This window comes from Cicer arietinum, chromosome 4 (genome assembly GCF_000331145.2).
Source record: "Cicer arietinum cultivar CDC Frontier isolate Library 1 chromosome 4, Cicar.CDCFrontier_v2.0, whole genome shotgun sequence".
Lineage (NCBI taxonomy): Eukaryota > Viridiplantae > Streptophyta > Magnoliopsida > Fabales > Fabaceae > Cicer > Cicer arietinum.
The window spans coordinates 28,146,478-28,166,188 of record NC_021163.2 but is presented as its reverse complement, the minus strand read 5'-3'; the positions used below and the strand labels follow the sequence as shown (position 1 = coordinate 28,166,188).

Sequence of the window (19,711 nt, the reverse complement as noted above, 5' to 3'; positions counted from 1 at the left end):
GTACTCATCGGAAAGTATTTGTCTAAAAACTTTCTTTTGAACGATTCCCAGTTCACCTCCTCGTGGGCTGCTCCCATCAACAACCTTGCACTCCTCCACCAGTATTCAGCATCCCCTAGCAACATATACGTGGCATAGCTGACCTTCACTCCAGCCTGGCAGTTAATCATATCAAAGATTTTCTCCACTTCTTGGATCCATTGATCCGCCTTCTCTGAACCCTCATCCCCCTTGAACTTAGGAGGATTGTAACGACGGAAGTCTTCCAACCCTCTTGATTCTGCAGCACGGATCTCTCTTCCCCTCTTTTCAAGATCCCGTTGAGTCTGGGCAGCGGTCTGTGCAGCGACAGAAGCAGCCATGTTGTTCATAGCCTCCGCCATTTGGTCATTCCTAGCGTTGGCTCTCGGAGCGTCATTCCTTCTGGGCGGCATGGTTTCCTATAAGAACCATCATCAAGTAGAGTTTTAACACTACTTCAAATAATTCTAAACTAACGTCCGACTAACAACACACAATTAAATTGGACTTGACAACTCAAGTCACCTAAACCGACACATGATCAGATAACAACTCCTAACTTATAGGTCGACCTACAATCTATAACCAAGGTTCCACAGCTCCCAAAGAAAACTAAACCTATGCTCTGATACCACAATGTAACACCCCGTTTTTCAAAGCGAGGGTATATTTTTTTTTTCTAAAAGTAATTAAGACGAACAAAGAAATAAATCAGGAAATGCTTTTGGATAAATAATTGAGTCATTATAATTTACAAACAGCGGAAAAGTTTCTCCAATTACAAATCCAAAACATTTCTACATAAACATCAAGGAGTCGCCACCAAAATTTATTTTAAAATAGGGAAAATATTGGGAAACCCTTAAAAATAGAAAAAATGGTCTTTGAAACCAAATTTGAGTTCGGGAGTCGATTATGCGTAGGGAAGGTATTAGCACCCTACGACATCCGTTAAAATACGGTTACCTATAATTAATTGTGCAAGATTAATATTAACTTAAATATATTTATTTCTCATTACTATTTAATATGAATAGCAATTATTATTAATTTTTTAATATGATTTTGGAATAAATGTGTGCTTAACAAATAAAGGACAAAAAAAATAAATTTTTATTAATGTGCTTGACAAGAATGTGATCTTGCTCCTACGTGGTGCGATGGAGAAATCAAAGCTACGTAGTTCTTGGATAGAAAATGTTGATGTGTTTTTTTAACAAAAATGGATTTTGTTATATTTAAAAATATTTTGACAAGAAAAGAAAATAATTTGTCTGGCTTAAAAAAATATTTTAAAATACGAGTTTTATGACTATCAAGCTGTACAACTTGTGTCTAAAAAAAACTCAAAGAATTAAAAGATGTTTCATCTAATTAATCCTTTTAACAATATTTTAAATTATTTTTCGGTTTATATATGAAAAAAAAAAACACCAAATTGTACAATATGTGTCTTAACAACTCAAAGATAAAATATAATACTACATCAAATTTAAGTCGATTTTAGATTAATTCATTAAGATAAATAAATGAATAAATAAATAAATAAAGAGTTTTAGGACTATCAAATTGTACCACTTGTGTCCTAACAACTCAAAGATTAAAAGATGTCACATCTAATTAATCTTTTAAAATTCGATTATAAATATTCTTTGCTTTTTTAAAAAAATAAAAATAAATTGATGTTAAATATGAAATAAGTTTAAATAATTCTGCAAAATAAAGTCAGTAGTAAACACACAAAAAATGGTAAAAAAAATACATGGACTTGTAATATGATCTATTAAATAAATAAACATTTTAAGAATAGAAAAAACATATTCAAATGTAAACTCTTTCAAAATAACTTTTAAGTAAATAAGTGATTGAAACAAAACTCGTTTTCATATTAAATAGCACAATTCAAAGTTAAAAAAAAAAATCGATTAATACCACTCATAAATAAAATAAATAATGTTTATTATCATTTAATTATATCCATAATTATTTATAATAAATAGAAATTAAATGAAAATTATAGCAGAATTTTTATTAACTAAATGGAATAAAGTGATAGAAATATAAATGGCAAGGCTATAGTGACTAGCTAGCAAAGCAATGTTAAGTCCAACACTCTGGCAAGCGATCAAAGCAAGTGTTAAATCCAAACAGCCTGGCAAACAGTTGGCATAAAGCAAAGATATTTGAAAAGATGGCATGAAAGGGAAACCGTAGTTGAGCAAGAACAAATCCAATTTTAAAGCTTTATTAACATAATAAAAAATGATTTCATCCAAAAACAAACATTCACACAACCAAAACAAAACTCCATCTTTCAAATAAATTAAATCTAGTTTTAAATTTTAGCTTCCAATCTAAGCAACAAACATGAAGATAATGAGAAGATACATGCCTTTTCAGATACCGATGAAGACAGAGACGGTGGTTCGCGGTGGAAGTTGAAACGGCGGTGATGTTTTCTGTTTCTTCTTCTTCTCTTTCTTTTTATGTGTTTTTCATCAATATTAATCTCATATTTCTCCTCCTCCTTTTCGAAATTTGATAGGGTGTATTTATATAGTTTTTTTTTTGATCTGTTTAGTTGCTTTCTTATTTGCCTTGGTCCTTCTCCATCAATGTCTTGTTTGATGTTTCGTTTTTTTTGCTCATCATCTACATTTTTCTGCACCTTTGATGCCTTCATCATTTTAGATTATTTGTTCTGATTTGTTCATTGTTGAGCTTTTATTTGTCTTTTAGTTTCTTTTTTTTAAACTCAAAAATTTATCTCTTTGTACTGCACAATGTGTACCAAGACTGATTTAAAAAATTATGTTTTTATGTTTCTCAAATTAGTTAAAACAGGAACAGATGTACTAATAAGCATGACTTGTGCATCAATGGCAGTCATCATCAATATAGCAGGGTTTGGCAGTGAACAAAGTCAACATAGCATGGCTTGATCTGATTTAATTTTTACTGTAATTAAATTTGTCTTTATTTTTAATTTGTAATTTGATTTGATATGATAAATTGATGTGCCTAATCATTGTAATTATTTTATTTCCCTTTTTAATATATATTTCCTTTGTTTCCTTTTTTATTTATCTTTAACCAAAATGGACAAAATTGGGGTACTACAGCTGCCCCTATTTAATTATATTTTACTTGAAAAATATGAAAATATGAATAACAATGGTATTCGTTTTCATGTTATTAGGTAAAAGATAAGTAAATATAAGGACCTAAATTTTGTCCAATAACAAACACATGTATTAAAGTGCATTTGAAATGTTAAAGTGAGAATGATGCAAATTTTTTAGATGTTTAGAAAAATCGTCTTCGGATTAATTACCGATGTGTAGATTGACAGAAATAAAGATGATCGTCTTCGGATTGGTTACCGATGCGTAGATCGACAGAAATAAAGGTGATCGTCGTCGGATTGGTTGTTGATGGATAGATCTATAGAAATGAAAGTGATCGTCTTCGGATTGGTTACCGATGCATGGATCTATAGAAATTAAAAATGATCGTCTTTGGATTGGTTACCGATGCGTAGATCTATAAAAATGAAAGTGATCGTCTTCGGATTGGTTACCGATGCTTGAATCTATAGAAATGAAAGTGATCGTCTTCGGATTGGTTACCGATGCATGGATCTATAGAAATTAAAAATGATCGTCTTCGGATTGGTTACCGATGCGTAGATCTATAGAAATGAAAGTGATCGTTGGTTACCGATGCTTGGATCTATAGAAATTAAAAATGATCGTCTTCAGATTGGTTACCGATGCATAGATCTATAGAAAAAATGATCGTCTTCGGATTGGTTACCGATGCGTAGATCTATAGAAATAAAAGTGATCGTCTTCAGATTGTTTATCGATGCGTATATCGTAATTGGTCCAATCTTGAAGGTAAATAAAAAGGGGAATAAGTATATGATATTTGCAATTCAAATGATAAGGTATGAACGATTCATGCTGTGTGATGCATTGAGTAAAGGGTTAATGAAGATGCATGGATCATGTGAATATGAGGAAATTATGTATGGTTTATGTGTCATGCATTATAGATAAATTTTTGTTCTTTTCTTTGATTCCCCGATCCTTATGCTCTTCTCCGTCTCAAGATTCAATGGATGAATAAAGACAAATATTTTTTCTATATGATGACTCTTCATATCCATCGAATGATCGCTTTTTCGAAGTGAAGCAAAAATTCATTGTTTAAAATGACTACCCTCCTTATTATTCTTCACACACTCATATATCTTGAGAATCAAACGAGTTCCCGTGTATATTTTCAAGTGTAAAAATGTTTAAAATATTTTTATATTTTCACATATTTCAAATTCCAACATTTATTATTATAAAACAAAATTTGAAACAATAGAACACTCAATAATGAAACTGGATTGGTATATAAAGAGTGTAACGTACAACATCCCTTTTCAGGTTTTCAACCTAGCGAGCTCATCACCTTTTTTAAGCATAATATTTTTTGACTGCATCTGAGTTTACTGGAAGTGGAAGCTCATCTCCATCCATTTCTGCGAGTATTAGAGCTCCCCCAGAGAAAGCTTTTTTCACAACATATGGTCCTTCGTAGTTCGGAGTCCACTTTCCCCGAGAATCTTTTTTTATGGGCAATATTTTCTTCAACACTAATTCTCCTTCTCGAAACTCTCGAGGACGGACTTTTTTCTCGTAAGCTTTTTTGAGTCTTTTTTGATATAGTTGACCATGACACAAAGCTATCATTCTTTTTTCTTCTATGAGATTCAATTGGTCATATCGTGATTGAACCCATTCTGCCTCTTCTAGTTTTGTTTCCATCAGGACTTTGATTGAGGGAATTTCGACTTCGATGGGAAGTACCGCTTCCATTCCATACACCAATGAGAAAGGAGTTGCCCCTGTTGAGGTACGAACAGAGGTTCTATAGCCATGTAATGCAAAGGGAAGCATTTCATGCCAATCCTTATATGTCTCCACCATCTTTTGTATAATCTTCTTGATATTCTTATTTGCTGCTTCTACTAAGATAATCACTGACAATGCGACCAATCTGAATAATAAAATGATGAAGGAGTTGTGTGATAGTTTCAAAATTCAGCATCAAAATTCTTCGCCATATCGTCCAAAAATGAATGGGGCTGTAGAAGATTATAAAGCAATGAAATGCAAGTGATCAATGCAATTATCCTTACATGCCTATGCAATGGGGCCGCAACAGCAATGTTAAGTCCAACACTCTGGAAAGCGATCAAAGCAAGTGTTAAATCCAAACAGCTTGGCAAACGGTTGGCATAAAGCAAAGATATTTGAAAAGATGGCATGAAATGGAAACCGTAGCTGAGCAAGAACAAATCCAATTTTAAAGCTTTATTAACATAATAAAAAATGATTTCATCCAAAAACAAACATTCACACAACCAAAACTAAACTCCATCTTTCAAATAAATTAAATCTAGTTTTAAATTTTAGCTTCCAATCTAAGCAGCAAACATGAAGATAATGAGAAGATACATGCCTTTTCAGATATCGATGAAGACATAGACGGTGGTTCGCGGTGGAAGTTGAAACGACGGTGACACTTTCTGTTTCTTCTTCTTCTCTTTCTTTTTATGTGTTTTTCATCAATATTAATCTCAGATTTCTCCTCCTCCTTTTCGAAATTTGATAGGGTGTATTTGTAGAGTTTTTTATCTGTTTAGTTGCTTTCTTGCTTGCCTTGGTCCTTCTCCATCAATGTCCTGTTTGATGTTTCGTTTTTATTTTGCTCATCATCTGCATTTTTCTGCACCTTTGATGCTTTTATCATTTTAGATTATTTGTTCTGATTTATTCATTGCTGATCTTTTATTTGTCTTTTAGTTTCTTTTTTTTAAACTAAAAAATTTGTCTCTTTGTTCTGCACAATGTGTACCAAGACTGATTTGAAAAATTATGTTTTTATGTTTCTCAAATTAGTTAAAACAGGAACATATGTACCAATAAGCATGACTTGTGCATCAATGGCAGTCATCATCAATATAGCAGGGTTTGGCAGTGAACAAAGTCAACATAGCATGACTTGATCTGATTTAATTTTTACTGTAATTTAATTTGGCTTTATTTTTAATTTGTAATTTGATTTGATATGGTAAATTGATGAGCCTAATCATTTTAATTATTTTATTTCCCTTTTTAATATATATTTTCTTTTTGATTTTATTTTTAAATAAATTAGACAAAATTAGAGTGCTACAATCGTCATGCTTTAAAATAGAATTTTGTTTCATAACTCCATGATGGCGAACTACTTTATAAAAGAAATCAATATTCATATCACCAAACAAATGTCAATTTAATCTAGATTTTTCATGCCAAAAATTATCTTTAGTGTCAAGAGCATGATAAAGCAAAATTTGACTATCTTTATCCTATTGAACAAAGGTGTCATAACTACCCTACTCATTGATTTGACGCTGAATAACATCAACTTCAAATAAAGCTTTTGAAACTTGAGTTTGAACAACACCAAAAATATTTTTATTCCATACCTTCAATTTGGCCTGGCCTTCATATTATTAAGCTTTTGAGAGAGGATAAACATAGGACAATCGAGAATAGTATCCTTCAAAGCATCGTTGATAATGTTTCTATAATTTGTATGATTATACCATATTTTCGTAATTTCGAAGGAAGAGGCATGCCTCGTAGTAGAAGTTGGCAACCTTTAATAAGATAGGATAGTGATCAGATTTGGATCTAATGATCGTACTACAATTCACACTGGATCAATAAGAGATCTAGACATCATTATAGATAGAGCGATCAAGACGCCTCTCAATAGGATTATTTCCAAACGACCATTACACTAAGTAAAGTAAGAGCCACATGTGGGAATATTAGTAAGATGACAAATATTAGTTCAATTGCTAAAATCATCACATGAGATCTAAGAAGTCCCTAAGGGCCATTTTGAATTTGTTGTAAATTAGCTAAATTCAACCAAAGCCCATGACACAACTTGTAATTGGTAGAAACATACACAATAGAATAAAATAGAACATGATTATTATGAATGAAGTTATCTCAATAGAGGCACCATAAATTGGAGGGAATACTTCTTATGTCTTTTCAGAAAAAAACCTTCATATGAATAAGATTAAAATAATATTTTGCATTTTGATTCGAAGAAATCCAAGGTTTTACAATGAAGCGAAAATCAGGCTTGTTATAAAGACAAAGCATTTTAAGATAAGATTTAGTCTCATAATTTCCTAGGCCCCTACAATTCCAAAATAAGAACTTCAATGTTGGTTACTAGAGTTGATAACACCCCTTAATCAAGTTTGGTAAACATCCAACCTTTGAAGTTGCAGTTTTTGTTTTTTTCTTTTCGCATTCTCTTTTTGAGTAACTTAAATATAACTTTGGCAAAACCATGAACTAGGGCTCCACTAGCTAACTTTGACAAAACCATGAATTGAGCCATTATTCCATCACCTTTACCATGAACAATCTTTTCTTTGTAGAGGAATTCATTATTTGAATTATATTGTGGCCAAGAGTAAACCATAATATCATATTTGCATGAAAAAGTATTCACAGACTCATTATCATCCTCACGGTAAGCATCAACTTTCTCTTGATTGAATGGTGATAACTCCTCAATACGAGTGTTACACTTTAACTCACCTGGAAGAATGAAATCCGCAAAAGGATAAGCTCTTGCGTGATATGCGTTATTTTGCATAACCGGTTGGAAGGTCGAAGAGACCTCCTAGTGATTAAGCAATGCATAATACTTTTCCTAACCATAAAATTTTGATATATATATATATATATATAAATAATAAAATTAATTACAACAATAATGACATAAAAATTATTTTATCCAAATCACAACTGTCACTTATATGTCACATTATTAATGAGAGTGACACATAATAAAAAATATTAAGGATAAAAAAATTCTAAGATAAAAATGTATTTATACCTAATTTTAAAAGGTCTAGACAAAACAGGAGAGTCCTTATTTTAAAGGTTAAAGTCTCCGACCTTCAAAAAATATGTTAAAGTTTTTTATAATTACCCTTTTTTCAGATTAAATATTACATTTGGATTGTACACATTTCTTAAGAAAATGATTAATTTAATTGATGTTAATCATAAAATAATATATTAAGACTAAAATGTCCTTGTAATTAATAATTAATAATTAATATACTACACTTCAATTAGTATCATTTAGGTTTATTGAAGTATTGAATTAATAATTATTTTAAATGGAACAATTAAATTTATTGAAATGACTTTAAATGGATAATGGAGTAAAACATAAACGAGGTCAATATTAAAAAAAGTTATAAATATTGTATTTGATATTATAAAATAATAAATAATACTATGAGACATAGAAAAATAGTTAAATAATAAATATTATACTAATATTATAAAATAACAAATAACATTATATAGAAAAGTAATAAATATGATATTCTATTATGAGATCGAAGAAATATATTTTAGGTGATTGGAAATCAATTAAAAGTAAGATTTAATAAGATTTATAAACTATTTTCGTTTTGCTTTATAAATAAATGGTATTTTACCGTGTATTTTAATCGTAAATTGTTGTAAAACTCAGTTCGTCCCTCTAACAAACTCGAGAAAAAACCTCCGGTTGGAATTGCTCTTAATTTATGTGAGTTTTTTCATTAAAATGATTGCTTTAAACCTCTAAAAAAGTAAAAATAAATTACTTAATAAAAAAGCTTCATATTTTTATATTTTCCCAAATAAAATGTTTTTTTTATTTCAACAAATATTAAAATAATTGAATTTATTATCAAATAAAAAATTATACAAAATTGAATATATTAATTCAATAAATGATTTATATTCTAAAAGTGTTTAAAAAATAATTTTTGATAAAAAATTAGTAAAAATGTAATATTATTATAAATTTTAAAAGACCTAATATTAAAATTAGTATTAGACCTCACACCAACTGCGCCTCATAATTTATTGTAGATATTACCTTTTATCAATTTAGCCTTCAAATCAATGAATTTTATTGAATAAATCAAATTTGTAAAGTTTAGTAAAATTTTAAAATTATATATTATTAAATAAATTCATTTTAATGTATAATATATTTTAAAAATATAAATAAAATATTGACTATAAAATTTGATAACTATAAATATTCAATTCTATAATTTTTTATATACATTATTTTTAAAACAATATAAAAATATTCAATGATAATAAACATTTCCTTTTATAAAAACTTATTTATTGAGAAAAAAAGTTACAGATAAGAAAGATTTATATTAAAATGCAAAATATTATAAAAATAATAGTATTAAATATAATAGAATTCGTATATTTGTATAAAAAGAGTTTAAGATAATGAGATAGTGTCATAGTATAAAATAAGTTAATATTTTTGTACTTATATTTAAGAAAAAAATAGATTTATTTTATTATTTAATTTGACGGATCTAATTTCTATAAAATAAGTAAATCATTTAAAAAATAAAATAAATAATATCAACTATTAAATAAAAAATATATCATAATCAATTATAATTTTATTAATCATTAATTTTTTTCATTTTAAATTATACTGATTTTAAATAATCTAAATCTTTAATTTGATATATAAGAGCGAGTATGTCCGACCAAAAGCCCGTTACCATATAATATAATTAGGCACGTACGAATAGCCCACTGTCTAACCAAGGGCCACGAAAAAAAACAAGCAATAATAATTCGCAAATAAAAATATCTTTATTATCCAATCTTCAAAATGAGGGAAGATCGAAAGCCGAAACCAAAAAAATAAAATAAAATGAAAAAAGCGTATAAACCATCACGCTAATCGTATTCGTATATCTATCATTACAAATACTCTCCCTCTCCCTCTCCCTCTCTCTCACTCCCCAATACAAAATCAAAAAAACAAAAAACCAAACTCGAACGATTTCACTCCCTCTTCTTCTTCTTCATCTCCTTTTTCAACTTTCACTGAACTATATAATAATAAAACCCTAATAGTCACTTTCTAGAAACTTCGATTAACCGAATCCATAGATCCATCAACTGTGGCGGGTATTCGGGTCAAGTAAATGTCAGAAACTTGTTTGATAGGGTTACACTGCGGTGACTCACAACCACCACCATGTTGACCGTTGTTCGTGTTCATCTTCCTTCTGATATTCCCATTGTTGGCTGTGAACTTACTCCTTATGTTTTACTTCGTCGCTTTGATAGAACTGTTACTACTGATGATGTTTCCGAAACTTTTCCTTTAGACGGACATTTCTTACGCTACAAGTGGTTCGTTCGTTTCCTTTTTTTGTTTTTGCTTCAATTTTGTTTTGTTTGTTTTTTGTTCTGTTTAATGAATATTGAAGTTCGTTTAATGAATATTAGGTTTAAATTAAACTGCTAGTTAGTTGTTATTTCTTTTGTTTTTTGGTTTATAGATTGTTATGTATGTTATAGAATTGGTTATTTTAAGGAATTAAAGCAAACTGTAAATTGGTTCAAGTATACTAGAGCAAGTGATTTTGCTCAAGTGGTTAATGAATTTTAGTTTAGGAGGAATTGTTTGGAAGAACTTGAGTTTGAATCTTGGTTGGAATTATTCTTAGTCAGACTTTGCTTACCTTCAGGCAAACTCTAGATTACTAGGTGCCTCATTAGCTCAAGGGTTAAAACCAAAAGAGCTAATAATGTGTGTCTGTGGTGTTTCTTGCTAGAAATAATATTTGCTTATTCTACTCTATCTGTCTTGAAATATAAGCAAAAATCGATCAATGAAAGTTGATGTATTTCAAATACTTCAACTTTTTTTACTCATTTTTGCTTATATTTTAAGATGGAAGGAGTACCTTGTTGGTCGCATTTTTTAGGGATTAGGGTGTAATAGAATGCTGTTGAAAAAGTTGAATACCTGTGCTTTTAATTTTATTTTCTTTCTTTGTTCTTTATTCGGTTTAATGAATATTGAAGTTCGTGTATATAGTGTTTGGCTATTAGGTTTAAAATAGGATATGGTATAGTTAAACTACATGTTTAGTTAGTTGTTGTTTGTTTCATTTTTTGGTTTGTGGATTGTTCTATATGTTATCAGAATAATTATGTATTGAGTTAAAGAAAATTTCAAAGTGGATGAAGTATATTTGAGCTGATAATGTGTGCCTGTGGTGATTCTTGTTAGAAATACTGTTTTCTTATTGTACTATGTTGGTTGCGTTTTTAGGCATTTGAAGTATAATAGAAGGCTGTTGAATAGTTGAAATTTTGAATACCTGTGTATTCAATATTATTTTCGTTCTTTGATTTTTATGCAGTTTAATAAATATTGAAGTTTAGTTTGTGTATGCTATTAGGTTTAACATAGATATGATTTAGTTAAACTGCAAGTTTAGTTGTTATTTTTTTTATTCTTGGTTTAAGGGTTCTTCTTTATGTTATCAGATTAATTATATATGGAATTAAAGAAAATTTCTAATTGTCTGAATTTATTAGAGCTAAATGTAATAATGTTTTCCAGTGGTGTTTCTTGTTAAAAAGAATATTTTCTGATTGTACCATTTAGCTTGTGTTTTTAGGCATTATGGTATTAGCGTATTATATAATGCTGATGAATATATATCTGTGCGTTCCATAGTTTCTTTGTTTCAATTTACTTTGTTCATTATGTGTTTAATGAGTATTGAAGTTCGAGTATATAGTGATTTGCTATTAGTTTACAATAGGATATGGTATTGTTAAACTGCAAATTTAGTTGTTATTTTTTCATTCTTGGTGTACGGTTTGTTCTTTATGTTATCAGATTAATTATGCAAGGACCTATTGAAAATTGAAAATTGCAAATTGCAAATTGGTTGAAGTATATTTGAGCTAATAATGTGTGCCTGTGGTGTTTCCTATTAGAAAGAATCTTTTTGTATTGGACTCGCGTTTTTAGGAGTTCGGGTATAATTAGGGTGTCATAGAATGCTCATGAATATACGCTTGTGCAATTATAATTTGTTTCCTTCTATTTATGTTTTATATTTTTATAAATTAATTTTCTGTTTGATAATGGTTTTTAGGCATTACAACAAATCATTGTAACTATTAGTGATACTTTGGTTGACCTGTATATAAATGTTTTGGAGTTCTTTGGTTTATACGAAATAGGATATGACCATTTATGCAAAAGTATTCCTGAGTTTGTCATGTTGACCATTGTCGCGTTTTTAGGAGTTAGGGTATAATTAGGGTGTCATAGAATGCTGATGAATATCTGCTTGTGCAATTATAACTTGTTCCCTTCTATTTATGTTTTATATTTTTATAAATTAATTTTCTATTTGATAATATGTTTTTTAGGCATTACAACAAATCATTGTAACTATTAGTGATACTTTGGTTGACCTGTATATAAATGTTTTGGAGTTCTTTGGTTTATACGAAATAGGATATGACCATTTATGCAAAAGTATTCCTGAGTTTGTCATGTTGATAGTTCTTTTGTGCTCCCTATGATATTATTGTGTATTTGCATGCAATGAAATGGTAGAGTGGAGACAGATATAAGTTCAGTAATATGATTGCGAGTGTACTACTGTAAGCTCTTTATGAATGAGATGGGCTAGTATTTGAATGCGTTCCATAAATTTTATGTTAAAAATGAATGATATGTTGTGCTTTTGGTAATGATTTTATATTACGGTGAAAATTCTTTACTTCAATCGGTTTCATGTGTTGGGTTAATTGGTATGTTCTGTATGTTTTTATTTATCACTTGCGAATATTGCGCATATTTGTTAGCTCATGGTTATCGTAAGTAGATGAAATATTTAATTGATGCCAAATTTTCTGCAATGTTGAATTTTTCTATTGATCTGATTCAGAAACTGTATTTTTCTGTTTTGACACTTCTTTTTGTAACCCTCATTTTTGGCAGGTATCGTGTACATAGTGATACAAATGTTGCTGTCTGTAGCATACATCCATCTGAGCCGGCCACACTACAGTGCGTAGGTTGTATTAAGGCCAGAGTACCTGTTTCTAAAAGTTACCATTGCAACTCAAAGTGTTTTGCAGATGCATGGCAGCATCATCGTGTTGTACATGATCGTGCTGCAAATGCCGTTAATGAAAATGGAAATGAAGACGAGGAAGGATTTGGGCGCTTTAATAGTTCTGGTCCTGGGGTAACCAATTCCAACTTATCTGCGAGTGCTCCTTTGTATCCCACCGCAATAAAAAATGGCAATGAAACTTGGTTTGAAGTTGGACGATCTAAGACTTATACCCCAACTGCTGATGACATTGGCTATGTCCTTAAGTTTGAATGCTCTGTCGTTGAAGCAATGACAAAATTACCTGCGGGGCATGTAAACTCTTTACTAACTAATCGGGTCATTCCTGCTCCCTCACCTACTCCGCGCCAACTGATATGTGTTGATGGGATGGGGCATTTAGATCTTGATAGGCGTATGACATCTCTGGAAACTTTTACTGTTCTGTCATACAATGTTTTGTCTGAAGCAAGTGCCTCAAATGATCTGTATAATTACTGCCCTCCATGGGCCCTTTCTTGGCCATATCGCAGGCAAAATTTGTTACGAGAAATTGTTGGTTATCGTGCAGATATTATTTGCCTTCAGGAGGTACATTAACATGTTCTTGGTTATGTTTTTGGTGGTTGAAAAACTTGATGTCTTTTCAACTCTTTTATGATTTTGACGTTGGTTTAATCTTTTATTTATTTCAAAATTTGTATGGAATTGGTCGTTGCAAGATATCTTTTATACATTCTGAAAGTTGGATTGAAACAGTTGTAAATGATTAAGATGCTCTTGGGGATTGTATAAACAACAATTAACATTACTATAATTTCCATGCATGTGAATCTGTGTTGTCTCTTCTTTTTTGATGGGTTGGTGAGAGGAAAGTCAATTGTGTTGTGAAAACATTATGTAGAAGATAACTGACCACCTTTTTTCTTCCAGGTTCAAAATAACCATTATGATGAATTTTTTGCTCCTGAACTGGACAAACATGGTTATAATGGTCTTTTCAAGAGAAAAACAACTGAGGTATTGCAATACTCGGTCCCTTGTGCTCCGAAATCTTCACTTTTTTTTTTGCTATCTATTTATTTATTGTGGTTTACAGGTATCCAGTGGCAACACAATTGATGGTTGTGCAACATTTTTCCGCAGAGACAGATTTTCCCATGTGAAGAAATATGAGGTTAGAATTGATTTTCATTTTTTTTTCAGTTGAGCTCCATATGTAATTTTGTACACACACTACAATCATGTGTGCTTGCATGCAGGTTGAGTTCAATAAGGCTGCACAGTCTTTAACAGATGCCATGATTCCAACCATTCAGAAGAAAACTGCCTTGAATCGACTGGTCAAGGTGGCTTATTTCCCCAAAGATTACAATTCAGTTCTTCTTTTCTATGCTAAAATTATTGTTTTGTGACTGTTGCTTATCAAAATTTCATTGTATTGTTAGGATAATGTTGCACTAATAGTTGTTCTAGAAACTAAAGTTAACAATCAACCAGTTGATAATCTTGGGAAAAGGCAGCTTATTTGTGTGGTAAGCTGTTTTATGTTGCTATAATTTACAGTCATTTGTGTTCATTTCTTAATGGTTCATGATGTGTATTTTATATTTAGCATTTGAATTTCGTTGTTTATGCCTTTTGTTTATTGTTCCCCTGTACCAGATTTTAATTGCAATATTTGTCAAATAATTGTCTCAAAAGGATAATATAGTGCTACACTTCATGGATGTTGATTATTTCTTAATCATCAATTCTCAGTAAAATTTGTCATTGCCAAATATCCGATTAAAACATATATGCAAAGAGAGAAAGAGAGAGAGGCCATCTTAGGTTATAAAGTATAAGGCTCTGTTAGGTTATAAATTTTTTCTCTGGTGACTGCAGTGGTAGTGCGGTGTCTTATTTTGCTGATGGTTTTTAGTCTTGTATGCAATATTTATATAGTACTGGTCAAAAGGTGCTTTTCGTTCCCTCTTATTTGCTTAAACTAAAATCTCACACAAAGGACCATGTTAGATGTATGGTTTCAGAGATTCATTTTTAAACCAAATTTTGATATTCCTCTAAGAAAGAGATGTTCTTTTTCCCACCTTGCTGCCCCCTTTTTCAGGTTTAGGCCAAAACAATTTAGTAATTCTGCTATTAACTTGTATATTGCTTGTGGACCTAGGCAAATACACACGTGCATGTCCAGCATGATCTAAAAGATGTCAAACTTTGGCAGGTAAGCTATTTCTTTGGTTTGTTCACTCTTCATGGTTTGTTTTGAACATAGCAGGTACTAATTTTCTCCCCTTTCTTTAGGTGCACACTCTCTTAAAAGGGCTGGAAAAAATAGCTGCAAGTGCAGACATTCCAATGTTGGTTTGTGGAGACTTTAATTCTGTTCCTGGAAGGTTTGGTGGATTCTTTCTCAAACAATTATTTTTATTTTTCACCAGGGTTATTTATATGCATATATCTGAAGGTTATTCTGTACTTTGTTGCAGTGCACCTCATGCACTTCTTGCAATGGGAAAGGTAGACCCATCACATCCTGATTTAACAGTTGACCCACTTAATATTTTACGCCCTCATAGCAAGTTGGTTCATCAGTTACCACTGGTAATATATTCAAAATGCATTTTTTATCTGTTCTAGTCCTGTATTTTTTTCAATCTTTTGCCTCATCTAATTTGTTATTGGTTGTATGTGACTACAAATTAAAGGTTAGTGCATACTCGTCATTTGCAAGAACAGTAGGTCATGGGTTTGAGCAACATAAAATGAGACTGGATGGTGGAACAAACGAACCTTTATTTACAAGCGTCACTAGAGATTTTGTCGGCACTCTAGACTACATATTTTACACAGGTGAGCTGTCTTGCCATGTTGCATTATCGTTATAAATTAAATTTGTTGCTCACTTTTTTATGAAGTGATTATCGGTCTTTATTTCAGCGGATTCATTGGTTGTGGAATCATTATTGGAATTATTGGATGAGGAGAGTTTGAGGAAGGACACTGCACTTCCTTCACCTGGATGGTCCTCAGACCATATAGCTCTCTTAGCGGAGTTTCGCTGCTGTAAGAGTAAGTCTAGGCATTGACACTAAGATAGGTACCATTCTTACCCTTCCCTTCCATATTTATATTATTATTGCTTGATTTGTATTGATGTTGTTGAAGATAACATTTTTGTAAGACTATTGTTCAGAGAAATTAAATTGCTTGTTACCACACCAGGACGGTCTAATTCGTTAATGACATTATTGTCATTTTTTGTAGGTCAGATCCAGAGACACATAAAGAATAGCTGAAAGAAGCATTTGGTTGGAAGTTGTTGTAAGAATGGTGGATCATGCATGTATTTTTTAGGCATCTCCGTGTGGGATCCTTGCAATGATCTGCTTTGTATCATGTCACCTTTTATTATCTTATAGAAAAATTATGATCATGCCTTGTTACTTCCATCTTTATCTCTTTACCTTCAAATCTTTTTTTACCCTAACTAAAAGCAAAATATTCTTCAAAGGTGTCTACTTGCCCAAATACATCATAGTGGACAAACTGAGTCTTTCCAATCTCAGTGCCTGCTGACCCTATTGCTTTAATAACTCCCATGTTTGTATTGATAATCTTTAGAAACTTAGGCAATTATATTTTTTCGATAGAAGTAAGAGAATTCGACGTGATACCGAGGGAAGTTGATAAACGTGACATGAGTTTTAAAGTATAGCTACGTAAGTACAGTAATATGATAAGATGGATATAAATAGTTTAAACAATTACTTATGATCGTTGTGTTTAATTTTTTTTTTGGGATAAAAATAGAATTGTGATCGGTATTATCTTATGCTTTTTGATTTTACTTCCGCCAGCTTGTAATTATTCCTTTTTCCTTCCAACTTTTTTTGTTTTATTTAGGTGCTGTGTATTAGAATTGATGTTTTGATAATAGTACGCAGTAATATGTGATGGGTTTTGACATAAATTAATTATTTTTTTAAGTAATACAAATAATTAATTAGTCGTTTGTATTGAAAGGTAGTTTTTAAATTTTTTTGTCAAGTTTATCTCTGTGTAAATAATTGAATTGATGATTTTAATTTCAAATCAGTAAAATTGAAATTTTAAATTATTTTAATTTTTTTTCATAAATGTATGTAATTCTTAAGAGATTTTTATTGTAGTAATATTAAAAATATAAACTTCAAATTATTTTTTAGAAAAATAATTAAATAACAGAGAATTCAAGATATATTTGTTATACAAAAAGAAAAATAAATAGTACCATAAATTTTCTCAATCTTTTCAATGTTTATAAAAAGGCTTTTTAAAGTGATTTTGTTATCTATCTATCTATCTATTTAATATAAAAAATGAATATGTGGACTAAATTAGAAATTACCTTTATTTTAACCAATACATTACGTACAAATCAATTAAATTATCGTTTAAAAAGGGTTTCTATCGAATTGTTTGTTGAATTATAAAATGCCCTTAATATAATCAGTTCACACCTTCAAACTGGTTAGTCCTATACCGACCAGATTAGAAGCAATACCTGCTCTAACTCTCCTCTCAATAGCAATGTCATTTTAGCCTGTTTTATCACTATTTGCTTTTCCATTTCCATTTTAGCCTGTTGTTTCTCCTTCAAAATTCCAGCATCCTTATTTGTTTGAAACAAATTTGTTTTCTTGTCATCGGTGTCCTTCCGCGTTGCATCGAGTAAGAAAAAAATTGTGAGTAAAATTTCTAAAATATATTTAAAATTCTCTAATAACTATATTAATGTAACAATTAAATAAGTTAAATGTATCACTTGATCAATTAACTTTCTATTTGCCTACCTATTGAAGACTAAACTTCCTTTATTTATACTAACCATCCTAACTAATCAACTAGGATTTACAGTTGGCACAACTCAGCAATTAACAAAACTAACACATATATTTGCAGTATATCTTTTAGCTGTACAACCAATTCAAGCTCCTTAGTCAACATTGGTAGCAATTCTACCTTCAAACTGGTTAGTCCTATACTGACCAGATTAGAAGCAATACCTGCTCTAACTCTCCTCTCAATAGCAATGTCATTTTAGCCTGTTTTATCACTATTTGCTTTTCCATTTCCATTTTAGCCTGTTGTTTCTCCTTCAAAATTCCAGCATCCTTATTTGTTTGAAACAAATTTGTTTTCTTGTCATCGGTGTCCTTCCGCGTTGCATCGAGTAAGAAAAAAATTGTGAGTAAAATTTCTAAAATATATTTAAAATTCTCTAATAACTATATTAATGTAACAATTAAATAAGTTAAATGTATCACTTGATCAATTAACTTTCTATTTGCCTACCTATTGAAGACTAAACTTCCTTTATTTATACTAACCATCCTAACTAATCAACTAGGATTTACAGTTGGCACAACTCAGCAATTAACAAAACTAACACATATATTTGCAGTATATCTTTTAGCTGTACAACCAATTCAAGCTCCTTAGTCAACATTGGTAGCAATTCTACCTTCAAACTGGTTAGTCCTATACTGACCAGATTAGAAGCAATACCTGCTCTAACTCTCCTCTCAATAGCAATGTCATTTTAGCCTGTTTTATCACTATTTGCTTTTCCATTTCCATTTTAGCCTGTTGTTTCTCCTTCAAAATTCCAGCATCCTTATTTGTTTGAAACAAATTTGTTTTCTTGTCATCGGTGTCCTTCCGCGTTGCATCGAGTAAGAAAAAAATTGTGAGTAAAATTTCTAAAATATATTTAAAATTCTCTAATAACTATATTAATGTAACAATTAAATAAGTTAAATGTATCACTTGATCAATTAACTTTCTATTTGCCTACCTATTGAAGACTAAACTTCCTTTATTTATACTAACCATCCTAACTAATCAACTAGGATTTACAGCTGGCACAACTCAGCAATTAACAAAACTAACACATATATTTGCAGTATATCTTTTAGCTGTACAACCAATTCAAGCTCCTTAGTCAACATTGGTAGCAATTCTACCTTCAAACTGGTTAGTCCTATACTGACCAGATTAGAAGCAATACCTGCTCTAACTCTCCTCTCAATAGCAATGTCATTTTAGCCTGTTTTATCACTATTTGCTTTTCCATTTCCATTTTAGCCTGTTGTTTCTCCTTCAAAATTCCAGCATCCTTATTTGTTTGAAACAAATTTGTTTTCTTGTCATCGGTGTCCTTCCGCGTTGCATCGAGTAAGAAAAAAATTGTGAGTAAAATTTCTAAAATATATTTAAAATTCTCTAATAACTATATTAATGTAACAATTAAATAAGTTAAATGTATCACTTGATCAATTAACTTTCTATTTGCCTACCTATTGAAGACTAAACTTCCTTTATTTATACTAACCATCCTAACTAATCAACTAGGATTTACAGCTGGCACAACTCAGCAATTAACAAAACTAACACATATATTTGCAGTATATCTTTTAGCTGTACAACCAATTCAAGCTCCTTAGTCAACATTGGTAGCAATTCTACCTTCAAACTGGTTAGTCCTATACTGACCAGATTAGAAGCAATACCTGCTCTAACTCTCCTCTCAATAGCAATGTCATTTTAGCCTGTTTTATCACTATTTGCTTTTCCATTTCCATT

At 30.7% G+C, this 19,711-nt stretch overlaps 1 protein-coding gene and 1 long non-coding RNA gene across 6 annotated transcripts; both read left to right on the top strand.

Moving 5' to 3' along the window:
• The first annotated feature begins 2,339 nt into the window (after nt 1-2,339).
• LOC140919923 (uncharacterized) lies at nt 2,340-3,063 on the top strand. The gene is made up of 2 exons (XR_012162585.1): nt 2,340-2,470; nt 2,857-3,063. It is a non-coding gene; the product is annotated as an uncharacterized lncRNA (long non-coding RNA).
• A 6,795-nt stretch (nt 3,064-9,858) lies between these two features.
• LOC101512617 (carbon catabolite repressor protein 4 homolog 2-like) lies at nt 9,859-16,534 on the top strand. 5 transcript variants are annotated; one of them, XM_073367865.1, is made up of 12 exons: nt 9,862-10,340; nt 12,964-13,672; nt 14,015-14,101; nt 14,181-14,258; nt 14,344-14,430; nt 14,530-14,616; nt 15,255-15,308; nt 15,389-15,480; nt 15,574-15,688; nt 15,793-15,937; nt 16,025-16,156; nt 16,357-16,534. In XM_073367865.1, the coding sequence occupies exons 1-12, from the start codon at nt 10,183-10,185 to the stop codon at nt 16,377-16,379; spliced, it is 1,767 nt and encodes a 588-aa protein (XP_073223966.1). In that variant the 5' UTR covers nt 9,862-10,182; the 3' UTR covers nt 16,380-16,534. The 5 variants fall into 5 exon arrangements, with proteins under 5 accessions (XP_073223967.1, XP_073223966.1, XP_073223965.1 ...); XM_073367864.1 differs by having other exon boundaries at nt 16,352-16,534; XM_004514105.4 differs by having other exon boundaries at nt 9,863-10,340; nt 16,025-16,184.
• Nucleotides 16,535-19,711: the final 3,177 nt, after the last annotated feature.